The sequence below is a fragment of the Diadema setosum genome, chromosome 4 (genome assembly GCF_964275005.1).
Source record: "Diadema setosum chromosome 4, eeDiaSeto1, whole genome shotgun sequence".
In the NCBI taxonomy this organism is placed as follows: domain Eukaryota; kingdom Metazoa; phylum Echinodermata; class Echinoidea; order Diadematoida; family Diadematidae; genus Diadema; species Diadema setosum.
Window position 1 is genome coordinate 29,629,941 of NC_092688.1, and position 23,050 is coordinate 29,652,990.

At 39.6% G+C, this 23,050-nt stretch overlaps 1 protein-coding gene across 1 annotated transcript in view; it reads left to right on the forward strand.

Annotated features, from left to right (window-relative positions):
* The window catches only part of LOC140227782 (xanthine dehydrogenase/oxidase-like), an 86,323-nt gene that overhangs the window by 42,205 nt on the left and 21,068 nt on the right, over window positions 1-23,050 (forward strand). The window contains exons 8-16 of the mRNA XM_072308180.1: window positions 3,136-3,277; window positions 5,262-5,432; window positions 5,925-6,001; window positions 7,532-7,628; window positions 8,663-8,766; window positions 9,389-9,558; window positions 9,840-10,014; window positions 20,187-20,285; window positions 20,962-21,079. Coding sequence (XP_072164281.1) covers window positions 3,136-3,277; window positions 5,262-5,432; window positions 5,925-6,001; window positions 7,532-7,628; window positions 8,663-8,766; window positions 9,389-9,558; window positions 9,840-10,014; window positions 20,187-20,285; window positions 20,962-21,079 — 1,153 coding nt within the window. The remainder of the gene's footprint in view (window positions 1-3,135; window positions 3,278-5,261; window positions 5,433-5,924; window positions 6,002-7,531; window positions 7,629-8,662; window positions 8,767-9,388; window positions 9,559-9,839; window positions 10,015-20,186; window positions 20,286-20,961; window positions 21,080-23,050) is intronic.

A 23,050-nucleotide genomic window follows, 5' to 3' on the forward strand; every position in this document is an offset into this window, starting at 1 on the left:
AAAAAAATAGCAAACCTGCCCAAAACATGACAGGTCTAACTTCAATAGCCCTTCACAGTATAATCACTACAGTCAGTCCCACATTCATAAAAAATCCCCTGTGTATACTCGCAGTGTCTGCAATACTCTGTACACTCCGTATCAATACCGTACCAAATAGTTTAAATCTCAAGGCTGACACTTCAAAGCTGAATCCATCGACCAATTACCTATTTACCCTTGCCCTTAAATCCGGTAATAACTCTATCCACACATGATAGGGCAAAACCGTATGTAAATCACACAAAAACGTCTACTAACTCAGCAGGTTACATCAACCTCAAATCACACCATGTCCTTTCTCCATGAAAGGTGGTAAAAACTACCTAAACAGACTATCTACCAGTCCAAACAGGGATAATATCAATTACATCATCCCTTCTAGTATCTAATAATGTCAGACTGCACCAGTTCAAATTCACATCCGTCTACTCGAAATTGCCTGTCTGCCGCTACTTCATCCACTGCAGCTGAACTTCGAGTCCTCTACATCACCACCTCGTCATCCGCAAACAGTCCTGCAGCTACCTGGAACCATCTCCTGTCCATCTCTGGATCCCCTTCACCACCAGTTCTTCCTGTCTACCCGTCCTAGAAGCCAAGGAGCACATCACCACTCAATCTTCAGAAAGGACCCCGATGCACTGGAACTCGATCCCCCTTTATGTCCTATACTTCCCGCTGCATCTTTCACTAAGCCGTCTAGGAGCATCCAGGCCGCATTAACTCAGCCCAAGTCCTCTCAGTAGTGACTTCCAACTATGCTGTATCCTCCCATCCCATCCTCGTCGCCAGTTGTAGAGAGGGGCCGAATGGGGCGGAGAATGAGAGAGAGAAATGTGGAGAAGGGCGAGATGATGTGAAGACGGTGTGGGTGTGTATGTGTGTCTATGATGGAGATGGTTATACGGCACGCGGGTTCGGGTGGGAGGTCGTGCAGTCAATGAAGACAAACACTAGACAGGAGTCCTGTGAACAGCAAGCAGAGAGGTCTCTTTTATTGACTCATAATAAAGTCACAACACAATTACAGCTCCTAAAATGTACTTTAGGAGAACCCTTGAAACACTATATGTGCACATCATCAAGTCCACACATGTTTAACACCAAAACAACTCATTCATTATAACACACAGATACCAAGTGAGTTATTGTCTCTATAGCTATATAAATCCACAATGGAGTATCAATAATAGTATCATAACTAGTGAAAGCATCTGCCATATAATCAGCTGTATGTGACATAACTCTCTCTCTCTGTATTATTTCACTTATCATGACTGTTAAAAAACATTTATAATACATCAAACAGACTGTAAATGGCTGGGTACAAATGTTGTGGAGCCATCTGATACAATGTTGTAATGTTGTTACAATGTCTGCTTTTTGAGACTTATGAGTTGCAACACTGTGATGTCTATTCACATAAAGGGCTTACTCTATGGAATAAAATCATACTCTCCACACTTCATGATAAGCAGCCAGTGTCATGTCCACTCTGTTAGTGTAATGTCAGACCCCATATAGTAGGATAAAGGCGTTTTACATGTGTGACTACCAGTCCTTTCATATACATATACAATACATATCTTATTCATCATTATTTGTGAAAAGAATAATACCTGTTTTGTTTTAGAGTCCAGCGAAGATCTGACTCAAACTATGCTATTTTGTTTAAATGATAATAAAAACAAATGAGACAGCAGTTCTCTCTTCAATGATTTGAATTGCTGAACAGTTTACCAGAGCCTGAATGCATCCTATTATTAACACTTCCACATAACCCTTCTATAAGATCACCTTTGCTCTTAGATAAAAGTCACGCGATATCATATGGATAAATCCTCTCTTCCACCAACCATTGATCCTAACATCTACAGATCACTTCATCACAGTTAAATCACCTACCCCTACTCAAAACAATTACAATCACACATCTGATCCATATAAGTCCCACTACATCAAATCTAGAATGTCAACAAGATAAGATGGGGGTATAATAATGCTGAAAATTACATTATACCAAACTACTGCAGATCTTAAAACTTTAAATCACAAGGTACACCAACTATGAAAAACAAATGCAAATCTACACAATGTCTCAACCTAACAAACCTTAAATGATGGCAATGGCAGTGCAATACACCTGTATTCTTAACTCCACCATTGTGTGTGTCAAAACTATTATGATCGATACTCGGGTAGCTTCTTAAATCTCTTGCTAGACGACACACAAGATACCCTTGTCCCTCCTATCAATACAGAATCTTACTCTATTAGGGAGAGCAAAAGGAATAATATTCCCTCTTACAACCTCAGTGGTATTACATCATAAACCCACAACACTGTACCTACACTGCACATCTCTGACTCTATCTCTAAACTCTTCCACCTTAAATGCATTACCAAAATGTAGTATAGGTAAATAGCTTCCATCAAAAACCATCAACTCAGCATCTTATCACACTATCATAGGCGCCCCATACTACACAGCACCATGTAATCCCAGAGTACACAGATCACGCTAAACGCCCTATACTGTTACACAGCGCTACATTATACACTGTTCAATACCGTAATTGGTCACGTACACAAACCTACGCAGGCCTGCAGCCCTCGCATTGTACTACTGCACTACGAATACATTGTGCGCACAAGACTACGGCAGCGGCAATTAACTACATACGTCCCGTACACACAACATACGTCCGTAGACTGACTTAACACAGGTACGTACATACATAAGTTACCGTGCATTCAGTGCCACTGAACAAAACCACCATCAACCAAGACAAATAGAATGGCTTCATGTAAATTCTGACAAACACTCTCACTCCACATAATATGCCTGTTTGGCCCTTAAAACTCTTCATAACAATTACCCATAATGATAATACAGCACCATAACATAAGCACTGAAATTCTTGAGTAATTTGTGACGTTCTCATTTTCATCAACTCACCTGTGAACAGCAAGCAGAGAGGTGCCTGCCACATGGGGGCGCCCCTCTGTTGCTGATGTCTCTACATACTCTAGTAATTAGTATATACATCCCCACATTACATTACTTGCCAAACGTTGCCGCGCACGTTTCAGATGCAGAAGAGCGAGCGTACAAGGGCAATGACATTTGGAAAGGGTCGTGTCAGATGGGTCGTCACCTCTTCGCTGCAGGAACTTCTTCAGCACAAGGAACAGTTCCCATCTGCCCAAATCATATTTGGTAACACTTTACGAGGTGAGTGTCCTGTCATATTTCTTCTGCAAGTCATGTATATATATATATATATATATATATATATATATATATATACATAATTATGTATCCAATAGTCTACATTATATAGATGGTGACTGGTGGGGGAGGGAATATACCGAATGGTGCCTCCCTTTTACGGAATTCCAGGATCCGCCCTGTAATGTAAGCAATAGTTTTTGACAGTCGCAGATCTAGAGGGGGGTGCAGCACCCCTTCCCCGACTCTCTCTCTATTTTTCTTTTCTTTTTCTTTCTTTTTTTTTTTTTACAAAAGAAAGCAAAAAAGAAGGGGGTTGCGCCAGCCTTTGATTTTACGGAATTCCTGGATCCGCCCCTGTGACGCGTTATGAAATTTGCAGTAAAGTTTGGAAATTTTGACATTTGTGCTTAATCCGAATTCGACATTTGTGGTTGACGCAATCGCGGATCGAGAGGGGGCGCATCACCCTCTGGTGCCCACTCTCTCTACTTTGTGAATAACAACAGAAATAAAAAGAAGAAAATTGGGGGGGGGGGGGGTCGCGCCAGCCTTTGACTTTGTAAAGGCGCCTCCCATTTACGGAATTCCTGGATCCGCCCCTGTAATACCAGCAATGAGTTTTGACATTTGTGGTTGACACAATCATGGATCTCTGGTGCCCCCCTTTCTTTTTTTGTTGTTGTTGTTAAAACAAAAGAAATAAAAAAAATGGGGTGAGGTGTGGAAACCTTTGATTTTGTAAAGGCGCCTCCCTTTTACGGAATTCCTGGATCCGCCCCTGTAATGCAAACAATGGGTTTTGATATTAACTTGTGGTTGACGCAATCTCGGATGAGGGGGGGGGGGGGCGCACCCCCCTCTAGTGCCCCTATCTATTTTCTGTTAAAGCAACAGAAATGAAAAGAAAAATGGGGTAGGGTTGCGGCAGCTTTAATTTTGTAAAGGCGCCTCTCCTTTACGGAATTCCTGGATCCGCCCCTGTAATGCAAGCAATGAGTTTTGACATTTGTGGTTTACGCAATCATGGATCGTGAGGAGACGCATCCCTTTCTGGTGCCCCCCCTTTTTTTTAAACAGCAGGGGGAAAAAATGGGAGTGGAAGCCCCCATTTGGGTTTTGGTTGCCGCAGTCGCGGATATAGAGGGGGGCGCGGCGGCCCTTCACCTTCTCTATTTTTGGTTTAAAAAAAAAGAAAAAAAAGGAGGGGGTTGCGCCGGCGTTTGATTTTGTAAAGGCGACTTCCCTTTACGGAACTCCCGGATCCGCCCCTGTGACGCGATATGATATTTGCAGTAAGTTTGAAAATGTTGACATTTATGGTCGACGTGTTATGACATTAATTTTGTGGTTAATCCGATTTTGACATTTGCGGTTGACGCAATCGCGAATCGAGAGGGGGCGCATCCCCCTTTGGTGCCCCCTCTCTATATTTTGTTAAAATATATTTTGAAGATAATGGGGGGGGGGGGAGGAGGGTCGCACGAGCCTTTGATTTTGTAAAGGTGCCTCCCCTCTACGGAAACCCTGGATCCGCCCCTGTGACGCGTTATGACATTTGCAGTAAATTTGGAAATTTTGACATTTGTCGTCGACGTGTTATGACATTTGCATTAAAAATGGAAATTTTGACATTTGTCGTCGACGTGTTATGACATTAGTGGTTGTTATGACATTTGTCGTCGACGTGTTATGACATTCGTGGTTGTTATGACATTTGTCGTCGACGTGTTATGACATTAGTGGTTGTTGTGACATTTTTCGTCGACGTGTTATGACATTAGTGGTTGTTTTGACATTAGTGGTCGATTTTGACATTAGTGGGCTCTACAACCCTCTTGTGTGCTTGTAATCCCCTCTGCACTACATATAATACTCTTTGTGCCTTTCTTTAAAAATATGTTTGCAGGTTTTACGGACTGCGTCATTCACATTGTATTCTGCAATAATTTACAGTGAAATCTTAAGTAATGATCAAATTCTCTAGGTATCCAGAAAAGCAAAGATGACACTAAGGACTCGATAATGCTGTCTCTCGGCCCGTTAGTCACTGAGCTTACTCAAGTGACGTCTTCAAAAACGGGAGTCACATTTGGAAGTGGGGTGACAATGACACAATTGGAAAGCGAACTCGACAAGCTGATCGAGGAGCTACCAGGTATTGGACTGACAATAATTTTATGATGATTATTATTATTATCATTATTATTTCTGAAACTGCACTGGTCTTGCGATCAATGATGATAATAGGCCCAAGAAAGAGAAAGATACGAGGATTTTAAAACCATTAATAGCAACACATATGTATTGTCAAAAATTGATGCACAAAACCGACAACAAAAGCAAACTTTGAAAGATCATCAATGTCAACAGATAAGTAATGTCATAAGTTCAAATTTGTAGAATGTATACAAGGATAATCACAAGTTAGATATCCCGTATTTATGCACACTTTTTACCGTCGTTTGATATGTAGCATTATGGTGAAACTGAAATCAATTTCTTCTAAATTGAATATGCAGAAGTAATGTTACTTGCCCGAATTTTGAATTGATGCACGCCATCAATATTTCAAGCTAAATATTAAAGAGTAACTAAAGAATACACAAGAAAATATTATATTAAGAATGTAATTTTTATTACATTTAAGAGCATCAAACAAGGACACTATCGGCGCTGAAGAAAATGTTGCAACAGCATTCGAATCAACAAATCAGAAATGTGGCGGTGAGTAAAAATAAAGTGTTGTCTTTATTCGCTTATGATACATTATATCCAACTGGAAGAGGGAACGAGACTGAAGGTACAAAACTTTGGAAAGGTACTTGCAAACATTAGATTAATCGAACATGTTTCGTGAATATGAGAGCGATTCACACACACACACACACACACACACACACACACACACACTGTGACACACACATATTCAGCAAGTCGCAATGTCCCAACTGGCTCACAGAAAGGTACACTGCAACGGCAGAGACCTTTTCTTAAAAAAAAAAGACAAATTTTCTCAAAGCCTGTTTTAGAAAATAGATGAACATCTAGGAAAACCCTTTTTTTCTTTGTATGGCACGATAAGAATATCAGTTTAATGCAGATTTCATGTTAAACTACATTTCTATTTCCTCCCATTGTTTTTTACAAAGCAGACAGTGTATCCTATCACGTTTAGTATGATGTGACCGCGCATCACAAAATCAACAAAAAGTCGTACGCCCCGTTTTTATCAGGTGAAATGGATCAGTCAGGTCAATCTTTAATTGTTTATAACTTCTGAAAGAGCAATTTTTCTACATTATGCTTAAATATGTAGGGTCTTGAAAAGAATGGCAACTGTGTTTTTGCAGTTTTCCTAGAACACATTTTTCGTAGAACATTTTAGCTGTGTCTAACAGGCCCCTTTCAACTGTAATAACTTTTGATAGGAGGGTGCTGCTGTTTTGAAATTTAGTATAAGTCATAAACGAGATGTTCATATGTATTAAGTGTGCGAAATTTCAGCTTAATCTCATAATCCTTCATTGTGTTTGCTGTGGAGTTTTACCTCGTGCGTTTTTTTTTTTTTGTTCCCTTAATTCATTGTACATAACACAGCTTTGTGAGATTAATCGCTTGAATAGACCCTTACCTTCAAAGCCTCTTTTCCCAGTAAACAGTCTTTCAGAGTGTGCTTTCTTTCCGTTAATTAGATAGGTTTGGAAAGTCCATTTGTACCGAGTTACTGTTTACATCATTCTAAAGCTTATAGAGTCTGCATGCTCTTTCAGAATATAAAAACCCATGTCGGGCGACTTTTTGGTGGTTTTGTGTGCAGGGTCACATATGCATCGCATATTAGCCATGATATCTAAATATTTGTGTTGCTTCTCGCGCCTCTACAATCGGTTTACAGTAATGGCCTTTGTGTGTGTGTGTGTGTGTGTGTGTGTGTGTGCGTGTGCGTATGTGTGTGTGTGTGTGTGAGTGTGAGTGTGTGAGGGTGGGTGTCATGTGTCTCCGTGTGAGGCGTTTCAACATCTTTTCACTCGATGGTTGGACGTCGTCTGTTAAAGTGAACGAACGAAACATATATAGCCGCGATAGGCCAAGAAGTCCTAAGGCTCGGCAAATTAAGTACGGTATAAAGTGACATCAGTAGATATACCGTCCTGTTTCATACATTCACTGTTCCTTCTTTTTTTCAACAAAAAATGTTTTTGCTCTTGTACTCTCGGGATTTTGTTTTTGTTTTTGTTTGATCTAATCTTTCAGACGCTAGGCGGAACGATTGCCGGCTTCTTCAAACGTGCAGATCATGTGCCTGTACTGAGGCTTTGTGGAACGACAGTGACGCTAGCAGAAGTAGGAGGTAATACATTCTGAAGATGAAAGCTGCTTGAATATCATAGTGCTTCAGCTTGTTTATTTGTATATACTGAGCATCTCCTTTGTGCTCTGATGGCTCTCTAAAAGATTTCAAGAAAAAAAAAAATCCACTTACAATGAGATTCGCCAGAAAACGTTGCTGTATTGTAGTTCCGTAGTACATGACTTTGGCCAACCCATTTTCACCAGAATATTTTGCCACGATGCAGCTACCTTGGTGTTTCAGAACTGTTTTCTTTCTCGCCAAGACCAAGGTAGAAAGACGAGTCTGTTGCCTAAGATCACTTCGGGCACCATTTTTATATTTTTGTGCAACATGTCCTTAACAGAAAAATTCCAGCCCAGTTATAATTTATTCTGATAGGAAAAAGTACAATATTATGAGCGCAACAGTGAAAATTTGATCAAAATCGGAAAAATGATAGGGAAGTTATGAAATTGTGAAGTTTCTCTAATTTCTGCAGAACAGTTCTTGTACATTTGATATAGATATGCACATGAGTGAGCTGGTGATGTCATCACCTCACAATTATCGTGTTACAGAAAAAAAAAATAGCGAGAATCAAGTGCTTCTGTTATTGAAGTGTAAAAGATGATGTTATTCCCGGTTGAATAACTTCTGAGTATATAATGATCAGTTACATGTACATGTATCAGAATTTGAGACTGGGGTGTAATTGCCTTTAAAACCAGAAATGTAGTGATTATGATTATGTATGGCGAATTGTCAGGGGATGACATCGTCACTTCATTATTTGCATATTCATATTGATTGTTCAAGAACTGTTTCCTGAAAAATTAGCAAAACTTCAAAATGTCACAGCTTCCTTATTTTTCATCCGATTTTGATCGAATTTTCATTGTTGTGCTAAGAAAATTTAACTCCTTTTAGATTAAGTTTAGAATGTACTAGAATTCCCCATAGACTGGCATAACAAGTATGTCGTTAAGCGCTGTTAACGATGAACTGCGGAGAAAATAATGTCTTTCATGCATTTGTCGTTTACGTGTTTGCAGGTGAAAGGATACTACAGCTTGACGAGATGTGCGATACCGAATCGGAGATCATTATGAAAAACACGGAAGTGATCAAGGAAATTTTTATTCCCTTTACCAAGGAGGTTCGTTATTGTCCGAAAAAAAAAGAAGAAGAAAAAGATGAAAATTATGCTTCGTTTTTGACAATGTACAAATAAAGTGTTCAGGAAAACCTGATTAATTTATTTGAAGCATAGATTATTTCGTGCATATTCTTCTATGGGGTAGAAACACATGACCTTAGCCAAAAGGCCGAGAAGTGATTAGGGTAGCGTGGTTTGGAAATGTTGTATAAGGTGAATAACGAAGCTTGAGAAAAAGGAAATATGATCACTAGGGTACTTTTTTTTTCTAATGAGTTGACCATAGAAAAGCCATAATCAGTTGGATTTTTTTTTTCTGTTTGGCGTCTTCACAATGCAAAAGTTTGTATCTTCAAAATGAGAAAGTTTGTTCGTTGTTGTTGTTGTTTTCACAATGAGGAGTATGCTTGTTGTCGAATCGAGAAACGACTTGATGTAGATAGCTGACGGGTGATGTGTTGCGAAGCTATCTGCAGTGGACTCATCGACTTAACGGACATAGGGCCTACGTATAGGTAATAAACTTTCCTGTGCTATATAAGCCATTCGTCTTGTAATCCAAGACCACTGATGTGATAGTGTGATGATACAATAATTGATTTTTCGTGTCTTTCGGATGCAGAACGAATTTTCCTATGCACACAAAATCAGTCAGAGACGAAGACATTGCTTGGCAACCGTCAACTCTGGATGCTTCGTTGTCATGGATACCGCAGACAACACCAAAATCAGGAAAATTTCTGTACTTTTCGGAGGGGAAAACTCACTCGGTCCACTAGAATTCAAAGAAAGGTATAGCCTAAAAATACATTTTAAAACAATTTTTTATTATCAAAAAAGAACACAAAATGTATAATTGGTTCTTCCTTTCATTTGATATTTTGTCCGCATATTATTGACTTAAATTTTTCCTGCCTTCCTTCCTCAGCTATCTTGCGTATCAGCTTTTAACTCGAATGTTATTACTTTTGTGATAATTGTCATAAAATTGTAATTCTGACACTGTCATGGTATCCATGCTCTACACAGTGAGACTTGACACTTGTTGCACTAAATTGTGCGTTTGCTTGCAGGTCTCTTGATCAAAACTTCCTTGGCGAGGCGCTGGCTACACTGTCAAGCAGAGTGACACAAGAAGTACTTCCTTCTGATAGTGACCTAAACAGCGTTGAATTCAAGAGTTCACTTATGAGCGCGTGTCTCTTCAGAAGTCTTGTGACTCTGTGTAAAGATACACACAACATAAAGGTACACACAAAATGAACAAGTCCAAGTTGGCATTTTTTCCAAAAAAAAAAAAAAGAAGAAGATCTTATTCATTGTTATAGTGTTCAGTAATGTGACACCACGCATTTGATATGAACCACTTTCTATTAATGCGCAATATTCATATAGGGCCTACTCCGATTTTAGCTCACTGAGCCAAAGGCTCAAGGTGAGCGATTGCGTTTATTTATTGTACCGGCGTTCTTCTTGCGTCATACGTTGTGCGTCGTGTGTAAACTGTTTACATTTTCAGCTACTACATCAAACAGACACATTTTCACAAAAATTGGCGAGAAGCATTCCTAGGGACGATAGGATCCTAATTGGTTCAAATGGGCACCCCAAAAGTCCCCAAATTAAAGCATCTTTAAAAACATTCTTCTTATAAACCAGACGGGATAGAGTTTAGTTAGTGCTCTGAGTTAAGTACATTGTTGACTGTATTTTCAATCCGGAGTGCCCTCCTCTGGACCCGAAAAGGAGGAAGGGGGGGGGGGGGCAAATTGTTTCCCAGTTTTCATATTTCATCTGCTTTAAAATGCATGGTCGAATTTTCATCAAACGTGGCAGGTATTTTCACTAGAATGATAAAATACATATTTTTACAAAGAAAAAAAAAAGTGCACCATGCGCCACTTGGGGGCTCCCAGGTGGCCCAGAACCCCTAAATTAGAGAAACTTTAAAGCAAGAAAAAAAAAAATCTTTTAGAAAACCACAAATATTCTGAGTAAATGTAATGTCGTAGGTGAGTTTTAAAATTGTTTGTGGCAGATACAGCATTGCTGGGACCAATTCGTGGACATTTTAACATTTTAATCTTCTTTTTAAAACTCATGCTCAAATTCTCAACATACGTTTTGGTATAATTGCCATTGTGATAGAATAGAGTGTACGAATGGATACCATGCCCTCCTGGAGGTCCCCAAAGCCAGTGGCGTATCTAGGGAAAACGGCGCACGGGGCAAGCGAAAATTGCGCCCCTAATTTCTGAAAAAGTGTTCAACCCCAACCCCATGCCGGTAGGGACTTTAAAAAAAGTCCACATGATATGCTTTTTTAAGCACTTAAAAGCGGTCTTTTGAGGGTGATTTAAATGTAATAAATTTCGATCAATTTTGGCGAGCGAGCGCACCGAGCGAGCCGAAAATTGTTGTATTTCAGCTTACAAAACATGGAATTCTTGTCATTTTTTGCTTATCAAATCTTATTACAATTCTAATCAAGATAATAGTGACGGCCTTATAGATAACGATTTATACCAACAAACTGAGGACTTGAAAAAATACTCTCAATAGTTACGTTCAGACGGCAGGCCCTAACCTCGAGGTTAGGAAACCTCGATGTTTAGCTCTTGCCCCCTAACTACGACGTGTGTCCACACAACGAATCTTAACCTCGAGGTTACGAAACCTCGAGGTAAAGCTTCTGCCCCCCGTAACTACGAGTGGGTCCCACTCGATGTTAAAACCACAAAACCGGAAGTTTCAGCCCACACTGCTAACAAGACGTCTATTTATTCTTTAGTCTAACCCTGTCGGACTCGCTTACAGGTACTCTTGTTCTCTGTCATGGTATGCAGAGATAGCACTGCACTGATGACTTTATGCCTTTATGAAGATATTCGTCGAAAACATTTTTTTAGCGTCGGAGAAGAATATAGAATACAGTAGCGAATTCGATGTGTTCAGTTTCAGAGATCAAGCGCATGGGAAGAAAAGATGATATTGTTGTGTCGTGCGTCATAGGTTTTTCACGTGTAGTGTATTTGTGGTGTACGTTTGGGAGGTTGACCCGGAAGCAGAGGGAAATTGTGGGGGCTGGAGTTTACGGCGAGGTCACTCTTAACTTCGAGTTCGTTGTTTTTTGTGTCCACACGGTGCCTAACTACGAGTGGGGACCCCCCGCGGCTCGTGGTTAGAGCGCTAACCATAAGATTTCTCGTGGCTCGAAACATCGAGCAAACCTCGAGGTTTGCTAACTACGAGTGCGTCTTCACGGTCCCTAACTACAAGCTCTAACCTCGAAGTTTCCTAACTTCGAGGTTAAGGGCTCCCGTCTGAACGTAACTAATTAGTACGAGCGAGTGAGCAGAAATTTGTATATTTCCGCGTCATCATCATGTTTTGTTCTTATCTTTTTTTTTGACAAATTTTGGCGAGAGAGCGCAGCGAGCGAGCGGAAAATTTTTGTATTTCAGCTTACAAAACATGGAATTCTTGTCATTTTAAATCTTATTACAATTCTAATCAAGATATAGTGACGGCCTTAGATAACGATTTCTACCAACAAACTGAGGACTTGAAAAAATACTCTCAAATAGTACGAGCGAGTCAGCCGAAATTTGTATATTTCCGCGTCATCAATACGTTTTGTTTTTATCTTGTTTGATTTGGATTTTTGCGCCCCCCCCCCCATGTTCGAAACCGTTGGCGCTCTCTTTTGATCCAATCGGCGATCGCTTCAGAACGACAGAAATTGCAGCCGCTGCTCCGTGCAACATTTTGCCTGCTAAATATAAGATGACATGTGTGAACACAATAGACATTGTCATTTTGCCGCGTCATCATCACGTTTTGTTCCATCTTTCTTTCTTTTGATAAATTTTGGCGAGCGAGCGCAGCGAGCGAGCCGAAAATTTTGTATTTCAGCTTACAAAACATTGAATTCTTGTCATTTTTTGCTTATTAGATCTTACAATTCTAATCAAGATATAGTGACGGCCTTGTAGATAACGATTGATATATAAAAATGACATGTGTGATTGATAGATAAAATGACAAGTGTGAACACAATAGACATTGCCATTTTGTCCGCGTCATCATCACGTTTTGTTCTTATCTTCTTCTTTTTTTTTTTTGGATAAATTTTGGCGAGCGCAGCGAGCGAGCTGAAATTTTTTGTATTTCAGCTTACAAAACATGGAATTATTGTTGTGTGAACACAATAAACATTGTCAATTTGTCCGCGTCATCATCATGTTTTGTTTTTATCTTGTTTAATTTAGTTTTCTGCCCCCCCCCCCCCCCATTCTCCCTCCCCCGTCCTGGCGATTTTTTTTTCCTTTTTTTCTTCTTCGTTTTTTCCCCCGTTTTTTCGTTTTTGGCGCCTCCTAAGGAATGGCGCCCGGGGCACGTGCCCCCCTTGCCCCCCCCCCCCCCCCTAGATACGCCACTGCCCAAAGCTTTCCAACTTTGCTATGTTCTTCTTGGGTAATAGACTGCAAGAACGTGTGGACGTTAAACTCACAATTTATTCTCAAGTCAGCAAGTCATGATGGCAGCAAGTGTGTCTCTTCAGTCCATTTATAGTCCAGTCAATCTAGCGCTTTTTAGGGGATAACCCACCACTAATTGCAACAGTAGGAATTTCACTGCAGTGCAAGTCTTTGAGGCCTCCTGAACACCATACTAAAAGTCCCAAAAAATCCAGTTGGGCAAAATAGTAAAATTTGCATAATATGCAAATTAGCACCTGTAATGAGAGAAAATTGAAAGATCTGACCTTCCCGTTATCCAATTTTAAAGATTTAAATGTATAAACTTATATTTTGTAGGTCAATGAACACGATGGATGCCTTTTCGCATTGGTCATACAAAAATAATCTACATAAAATGCAAATTAGCGGTAGCTGTAAGAGTACATTCATAACAACAGTACTCACGTTGGCATAACACACGTTTTGCATATGGGGACGCGGGGTTGAGGGGGTAACTTTGGGCGCCTCCCAAGGGGCCGCTTTAAATGTGCACCCCTTTTTACTATATAAGTATTGTAAAGCAATGTATCCTGTATTGATTACATTGCATTTCTTGGAAACAAAAGTTCCCTTGCTATAAGGCACGATCGAATTTTGACAGCATGTACGTTTGGAACATATATATTTGGGTTATATGATATTACATGCTTTCTATATTGCCAAGTGAATAAAGGGCATTTTGGGGGCACACGCCACAGGATCGCCCTTTAATAAACACCCTCTTTATTGTGTAGATCTTGTAAAGCAAATCTTCTTCTATAATTTTCGTGACTCTTGATTTATATAAGAGTGTATTTGCTACATTGCCGGACCTACTTTTAAAACTATTCACGCTAGAACAACTGTATTTGAATTGCTAATATCTGTATTTTGTAATAAAGGGCGTGTGCGTTGGTGTAAATTTAGACACTTCCCCAGAGATTACCTTTGAATGTTCACCTTTTTGACAATGTAGTTCTTGTAGAGCAATGTTTCCTCTATTAGTTAGTTGCATTTTTTGGAAACAAAAGTGCCTTTGTTATAAGGCACGATGGAATTTCGAAAACATGTACGTTTGGAACATATATATATTCGCCTTATATGATATCATATGTTTTCTATATTGCTGTGAGGGTGGATTATTATTTGGCACATCCCACAGGGCTGCCGTTTAATGCGCACCCTCTTCACTGTATAGATCTTGTAAAGTTAAGTCTCTTCTATCATTTCCATTACTTGTCATCGATGAATTGTATTTGCTGTATTGCCGGGACTACTTCTACAACCATTCACGCTAGAACAACAGTATTCGCGTTGCTAATATCTGTGTTTTGCAATATGGGGGCGTGAGCGTTTGTGTAAATTTGGACACTTCCCAATGGATTACTTTTGAATGTTCACCCTCTTGACAATACAGTTATTGTAGAGCAATGTTTTCTCTATTAATTAGTTGTATTTCTTGGAAACAAATGTGCCTTCGCTATACGGCACGACGGAATTTTAAAGACATGTACGTTTGGAACATATATATATATTCGCATTATTATGATATTATAAGTTTTCTATATTGCCGTGAGGGTGAAATATTTTTTGGCACATCCACAGGGTTGCCATCTAATGTGCATCCTCTTCACTGTATAGATCTTGTAAAGTTAAGTCTCTTCTATCATTTCCATGACTTTTCATTGATAAAAAGTGTATTTCTTGTATTGCTGGGACTACTTTTAAAACCATCCATGCTTTATAGAACAATGGTGTTTGCGTTGCTAATATATGTGTTTTTTCTTAAAGGGGCGTGAGCGTAGGTGTAACTTTGGACCATTCCCAAGGGATTGTCTTTTAATTTTCACCCTTTTGACAATATGGATATTGTAGAGCAATGTCTCCTCTATGAACTGCTATGTATTTTTGAAAACAAAAGTGCCCTTGATGTACGGCACGATCGAAGTTTGAAAACATGTACGTTTGGAACATATAGTATATTCGCATTAATGATATTCAATGTTTTCTATATTGCCATGAGGGTGGTGTACTTTGGGGCACATCCCACAGGATTGACATTTAATGTGCATCCTCTCACTGCATAGATATTGTGAAGCAATGCTTCTTCTTTCATTTCCACGACAGTCATTGATATAAAAATGTGTAGCTGTAACAGTATTGCCGGAACTACTTCTAAAACCATGCACGAAAGAACGTCGGTATTCGCGTTCATAGTATCCGTGCGTTGTAATTACGGGGCTTGAGCGGAGGTGTAATTTTGGACACTTCCTAAGAGATTGCTTTTGAATGTTCACTCTTTTGACAATATAGTTAATGTAATTCATTTTTCTTCTTGTAATCATATTGCATTTCTTGAAAACAAAAGGGCAATTGCTGTACAACTGTAACGACTATATGAAGGCATGGAAAATTGGAACATATTCGTGCTATATGGGAGTGCATGTTTTTCTATTATACTGCCCTGGGAGTTGGATGATTTTGAACCCATCCCACTCAGTTGCCTTTGAATGTGCATCCCTTTGACTATATGATTATTGTAAAGCAGTGTCTCTACCATTTAAAAATCATGAAAAGTAAAGTATCTCATTTACCACCCGGCAAAACGACTTTCTACATGCATGTTCAACTGAGTTTACTTTGGCATATAATGCACGTTTTGTTAACCTGTTTTGGGACCACGACGGTCAGGGTAGGGATGATCTGGGCACTTCCCAAGGGCTTGCCTTTGAATGTCCATCTTTTTGACAAAATAAATATTGTAAAGCAACGTCTCCTTTATTACCTTAATTGCATTTTAACGAAAATTAAAGCGTATGCGCTATACAGGCGGAAGAACTTTTCAGAGGCATGTACCTATGGAACATTTTTCGCGGTTCACTGCCTTTAAAGGATGCATGGGGTTACTTGGAGCACCTCCCACAAGGTGGTCTCTGCAAGTGAACCCTTTGTACTGTATAGATATTGTAGATCAATGTTGTTATTTTATCTTTACCCCGGCAATGTTTATAGAAATAAAAGTGTTTTGATATGGCAGGAATGAAATTCAATACAATAAAATCATTATTCAATTCAATTTTTATTTCATTTTTCTACAAGAACATTATAGACATCATTTTTTTTTTGACAGAAAATGAGGTGCGTAAAACTATGTAGGATGAAAAGAATGTACAATGATTTTATAGCACCTTACAAAATTTATACATAGTCATAAAACTCAAGTGATAGTCATAAAACTTTTTGAGACATGCACTTTTGGAACGACTGTAAATGCGTTCGTATTTGCGTTATAAGAGTCATGTATGAGGCAATTTATGTGGGCACTTCCCATATAGTACTAGTAGGCTCCCTTCGAATGATCGCCACTTTAACTATGTCAGCGTAAGTCAAAATTGCAGAGCAATATATCTTCTGCTAACCTCATTGAATTTCATTAAATAAAAGTTTCTTTGCTGGAGGACCAGAAGGACTGTTTAAAGGCATGTACCCATAGAACATAATTATGTATTTGCGTCAGTACATGATTATTGCATGTCTTAGACTGCCTTTGGAAGGGGGTAATTTTGGGTACCCTCCACGTGGTTGCCTTCGTATGAGAACTATTTTCACCTTATAGATATTGTGAAACAATAATTCTTCTATAACTTTCACTGAATTTTAAAGGAAATGAAACGAAAAGGACGTTATAGAGGTTTTTCGTTTCAAACAGCTGTATTCACGTGCGTATAATGATTATGTTTTGTACCGGGCCGTGAGGGTCTATAGGGATCAATTCAGGTACCTCCCTGCGAGTCGCTTTGACTGTGCACCACCTTTTATCTAAAAAGATATACACATTGTAGAAAAATGTCTCCGCTGTCAGTGCCAATTCAATTTCATGGAAATAAAAAAGTCTTTGCTAGACGGCCGAACGACTTTTAAAAAAATCTTGTACGCTTAGAACAACGGAAATAGTGTTGGTTGATGCATGTTCTGTAAATGGTCGTGGGGATAATATGATCGATAGAGGTAACTTTTGGCACTACGCACAGGGTTTCCTAACGTTGACTATGCCATCTTCAATATCTCAAACCCTCAAGGATGCAAGAGCTGAATCATCAAGATTCGAATAAACCACCCTCCGAATAGAGTTCATTCATTACAAAATTGGACAAGTTATAGAATGTTGACACTGGTTCTGTTTAATTTCGTACTTTCATTCTACGTAATTGATGGATAAGCTATCATTATCTGTCTGATAACAAACTCTAATTTGCATAATATTATTCATGCTAGGTTACTCATGCTGTAGAATTTTTTTTTTGTGCAGAGAAACTGAAATATCATATTTGAACACTCTTAATTTTCTTCATATCGGGCGCTTTGAAGCATTTGAATATTCCGTTGGCTCATATCATGCAAATGAGGCCCAGATTATGTACATGGAAATGTTTGCATCGCACTAACTGACATTGCAAACAAAGGTTTCAACACTTTCGGTGTTCCAATCTGAAACCTAGAAGCATAGTTTTCATGGAAACACTATATTTTTATCATTATGGGAGCTAATTTGCATATTATGCAAATGAGGTCCAGACTATGTGCATGGAAATGTTTGCATCGCACTAACTGACATTGTAGACATAGGTTTCAACACTTTCGGTGTTCCAATCTGAAACCTAGAAGCCTAGTTTTCATGGAAACACTGCATTTTTATCATTATGGGAGCTAATTTGCATATTATGCAAATTTAGCCAATTTGCCCCACTGGATTTCTTGGGACTTTTAGTATGGTATTTAGGAGCCCATAACAAGTTGCACTGCAGTGGTATTCCTACTGTTGCAATTAGTGGTGGGTGAAACCCTATTTTGACTGGACTATTAGAAGATAATTCGCTTTGAAGCGCGAGTTGGTTTTCGAGACGATGTGGTGTATGACTGATAAAGTCGGATCCTCGGAAGTTGTTTGAAACACAGTATGTTTAGGGTAAATAATCATAAGCCCATCTGTTATCTCTGTGGTAGTATACGCCATTAATTTAAGAAAGCAAAAACAAAAACAAAAAATCATTGTACCTTTTCATTCTGCTCATCTATCGATCTGGAATAAACACTGTCAATCTTACCCAACTGTTTTTATGCCTCCGCTACGAAGTGGTGCCGGAGGCATTATGTTTTCGGGTTGTCCGTCCGTCCGTCCGTACGTCCGTACGTCCGTCCGTCCGCATTCGTTTACGCGATAACTTGAGTAATGTTGACTTGAATTTTACCAAACTTGGTCCATGTATAAAGTATGATTACTTGATCAGATTTTGGGTGAAATCGGCCTAAGGCCAAAGGTCAAAGGTCAAGGTCAAATCATGAAATTGTATCCGTTTACGCGATAACTCAAGACTGGATCAAGCAAATTTCACCAAACTTTGTCCGAGGATGATGTATGATGAGACAATTACTTGATTCTGTTATTTCTTTGTGTGTGAAATTGAACAGAGGTCAAAGGTCAAAGATCAAGGTTAAATCCCAAAATTTATCTGTTTACGTGATAACTCAAAATTGGATGAAGCAGCTTTCACCAAACTTGGTCTAAGGATGATGTATGATGGGGCAATTAGTTGAGTAGATTTTAGTGACATTGGTATGAGGTCAAAGGTCAAAAGGTCAAGGTCAAATGCTAAAAATGTTGTTATTTCCCCTATATCTATGCAATGCCCAAATTTATTTTCTTGAAACTTAAAGTAAACATGTACTCCTGCGTAGAGATTCTCCAGAGAGAGTTTCATGTCATAAGGTCAAAGGTTAAAAGGTCAAAGGTTAGGTGAAAATGTTATAATCACTTTTCTCGCTAATGTTTCAATGTATCTTCATGGAACTTGGTACATACGCATGTACTGACTGGCAGGGATTATCTAGGGAATTTAGGGGTCATCCTCCTTATTGTTCACAAGATATGTAATAATCTTGCTCCATCTTACCTTAAAGACTTTTCTTAAAGACTTTTCTTTCCGCTCCTCCACTTCAACCCGTTCTCTTCGTTCTTCCTCCACTCTCCAACTATCACACGGTCCCCGCACCTGCACCCGCTATGGTGATAGGGCTTTTTCTGTTATTTCTCCGTCTCTCTGGAACAAACTTCCTCTCTATATTCGTAATGCTGAAAATGTTGATAAGTTCAAGTCATTGTTGAAAACTTATCTGTTTACTCAACTTTAATTCTGTTGTTTTGTTGCTGTTGTTATATTGTAATATGTACATGTATATAATGCTGTATTTTATTTCAATGTCATCCTTTTTTTTCCGGATGCGCTTAGAAACATCAGTATTAAGCGCTACATAAATGTTATTCATTATCATTATCATTATCATGGGTCAATAGTCAGAGGGTCAAAGGTCAAGGTGAACTCCTCAAAATTTTACAATTTCCCTCATATACTAGTATATGCAATGCTTGCATTATTAGTTTTAAAACTTGATATATACATGTATTACCTAATGGAGATTCTCTGGGAAATTTCCAGCCAGAAGGTCAAAGGTTAAGGGTCAAAGGCCAGGTTTAAATGCAAAAAAAAAAAAATTATTTTGTACCGTAATTACACTCTTTCTTCATACCTTGAAAATTACACAATGCATAAACTTATAAAAGGGTTGGTCAGAAGTCGAGTAAAAATCCTCAATTCCCCAATATACGTGTACCTGCACTCTTAGACAATTGTAGCAAACCCAGTTCAAGGAAAGTGAAAATTCAAGATATTTCTGACAAACCTGTCATTTCAATATTTCGCCAGTTATGTGAAACTGTCATCACACATTGTGAAGACATTGTACCATACACCTATTGGGAGAATCATGCATTATGGCGGAGGCATCAGTCGCCATAGCGATATTTCTAGGTTTTCTTCTCTCTCTCAATTTGCTCCCTACTTGCCATTCTGTTTTATACAGGGAATCCCAACCGATGCTCCCTTTGGCTCTTACCTCAGTGACGACAGCTTAACTTCAGATTTGACGAAGTCCACGCTTTCAAGCACGCAGTTATTTCAGGTGAAACAAAGGTTTCTTTATCAGCAGTCGAATAGTTTTCATGTCAATGTCTGTGCATCTGTCTTATTGTTATACGTGGCACTTAATCTAAAATGACCATTGTAAGGTCTGAATGGCTGAAAAAAAGTGCTCCTAATAAAAGGTGGGTCCCACCTTTAAATGCGACGACTTTGTTTTACATTGTTTTTGAATGTCAGCTATTTCAATACCGATTTTCATCAAGTAGACTTTTAATTCCTCTTAGAATATTGTATGATTTTTAATATCTCATATAAGGGGTTTGTAATTATATTGCCAAAAGTTAAAACACAAATCCCCATCTAAACCAGAACTATTTAATATTTTGATTGTCAGAGCATGTTATCGGATGTAGCACGACGGGATGTATCTGTTTTTAGTTTGTTTTGATGCTGCTTTTCCTTTTCTTTATTCATTTTTCATTTATTTTCATTTCCAAAAAATCAATATGTAAATCACAAACGTCAAAACAATGGTATATTCCATGTAACATGGAAACACATCTTGTTTCCTTAAAGACAAGAAATGTAAGATTCAGGGGCTCCTAAAAAGAGAGCTTGTATAAACAGAACATTTATACAAATTTACAAAATGACTAAACATAAAGCAAATTAACCAGTGCAAATATGCTCTTGTCATTATATCACTTTGTCTGCAGCCAGCTCCTCCAGATCAACCCGACATGAACCCTGTGGGACGCCCCTTATTGCATATGTCCGCTTTCGAACAGTGTACTGGAGAAGCTACGTATGTTGACGATATTCCGCCGGTCGATGGTAAGGGTGGTCAGGGTTTGTTTGTTTGTTGTTTTTCAGCCTAGTATAGGCACGACACTGACTGGATACAAAGGGTGTGTTTATGCTCAATTTGCGAAGGCAGAATCAGCGTTTTGAAACGCCGATTCAAAACGCCGTTCACAGGAGCACTGTTTATGCTCACTTTCTTCGAGTCTTGGAAAGAGCGTTTGCGATTGCTTCGCTGACCTCAGCAGAGGCAGGTCAAATTGGGGCGCGCGCTGCGATCGGTGGCCTGGCCTGGGAGAGCAACTGGGAAAGACATGCGTATGCACAGTACAAGGGAAAACTGCACAGGCAAGGGTAGCTGGCTGCCGGGGCGCGCGCTTTTTCACGTGAACCGGAAAGGCGTTTAGATGACGTCACTCTAAACGCGTTTAGAAACGCTATTGCGTTTATGCTTCCCCGTCAAACGTGATTAGTCAGAAACGCCGATCGTAAACGCACCTTTTTGTGCGTTTTGGATCGGCGTTTTGAATCAGCGTTTCTATCGAAGTGAGCATGAACGCAACAGCGTTTTGCACTCATCACGTTTCAAAATGCTGATTCTGGCCCGAAAAGGGGAAGCATAAACACGGCCAAAGAATAACTGCATCGTCTGATGCGAAAACAAAAACAAAAAACAACTACAGAAAAGGAGGGGAAAGATATTCTACACAAAAAATGCTCGAAACATTTGCAAAACCAATACACGAAATACAATTGCTATACTCTCGCCGACTACTGCACCTCGCTGTCTCACACCATGAGGGACCCTGCCCCGTCTCACTCACGAGATGCAACCCTCTGTGCAAGGCGCGACTAGTTTTCCAGTCAACAATTTCGACATCCCATTAATTTTGAAGACGACCTGCATCGCGGGCTCCTACCCTCGACCTAGTCCGGCCGAACACCCAATGTCTCATGCTGACGACCCCCTTTAGCGACTCATCACTTATTACACTAAAATAACAACCGTAAAATGCACAACTCATGTCGCAATAGCTAGAAACCGCACTAATACATTAGCGCTACAACACTGACTGACTTTAAGGAAAGCTGAATTACAACTGGCGCACAATACAACTTAAAGCTCGTGGCAGTTAAGAAACACATCATTGCGAGAAGATCAGTTTGCTTCTCGTTTGTCCTGCGTCGTCGTCCTTGGAAGGGTGGGCTCACGTGTTCACCGTCGCGGTTCGACCAGTGGATTGGAGCCGTGTCCTGCCATAGCTTACGTGCCAGCTGTAATTAAACAAGGCACGGCCCACTGCGTGACTCTCATCAGCTGTTCTCGTGTACCCCTTTGCGTCGCTTGGCGTATTGTTACGTCGGCTAGTGTAGTCCCTGCGTAGGTTATGTATAGGCTGGCGTATGATGGCGTACGGTAGCGTAGTGTTGCCTACTTGCCTGCCTACTTTCTGCGTTTAAAGTGCTCTACGCCGAAAGTATGCGAAAAGAGTAAACATACTTATTCATTTATTTTATTGCGCCTATCTTTGGTACCCTTTTTAGTCCCTCCCACGTATAGGCAAGCGTAGGCACAGGGTATGGCAATCCATGCTCGACGTAGCATAGGGAAGCAGCGATAGACGCAACTCTGCGTTCACTCGGGTGTGAAAAAGTTTACACGCCATCTTTTTTTTTTTTTTTTTTTTTTTTTTTTTTAAAGAGCGCTTCAGGAGCGCTCTAAATACAGTGTTACTGCTAAAGAATTTGTGGTTTGTAGACATATCCAAACCAGGCAGAAGTCAACCTTCGATTGTATCAGATAGGGATTTGTATCTCATTGAAAGTGGAATGAACATTGACGTTTGACACAATCATTCAATCAAACGTGCTAGCAGGTAGTATAATAGCTTCCGACTAGGCTTGGCGTCCACTAGAGCGCCGACAAGAGTAGGAAAGGTTGCAGGTGCCAATTATGCCACTTCGGCATTCTTTCCGCGTCAGACGCGGTAAAGGTGTGTGAAC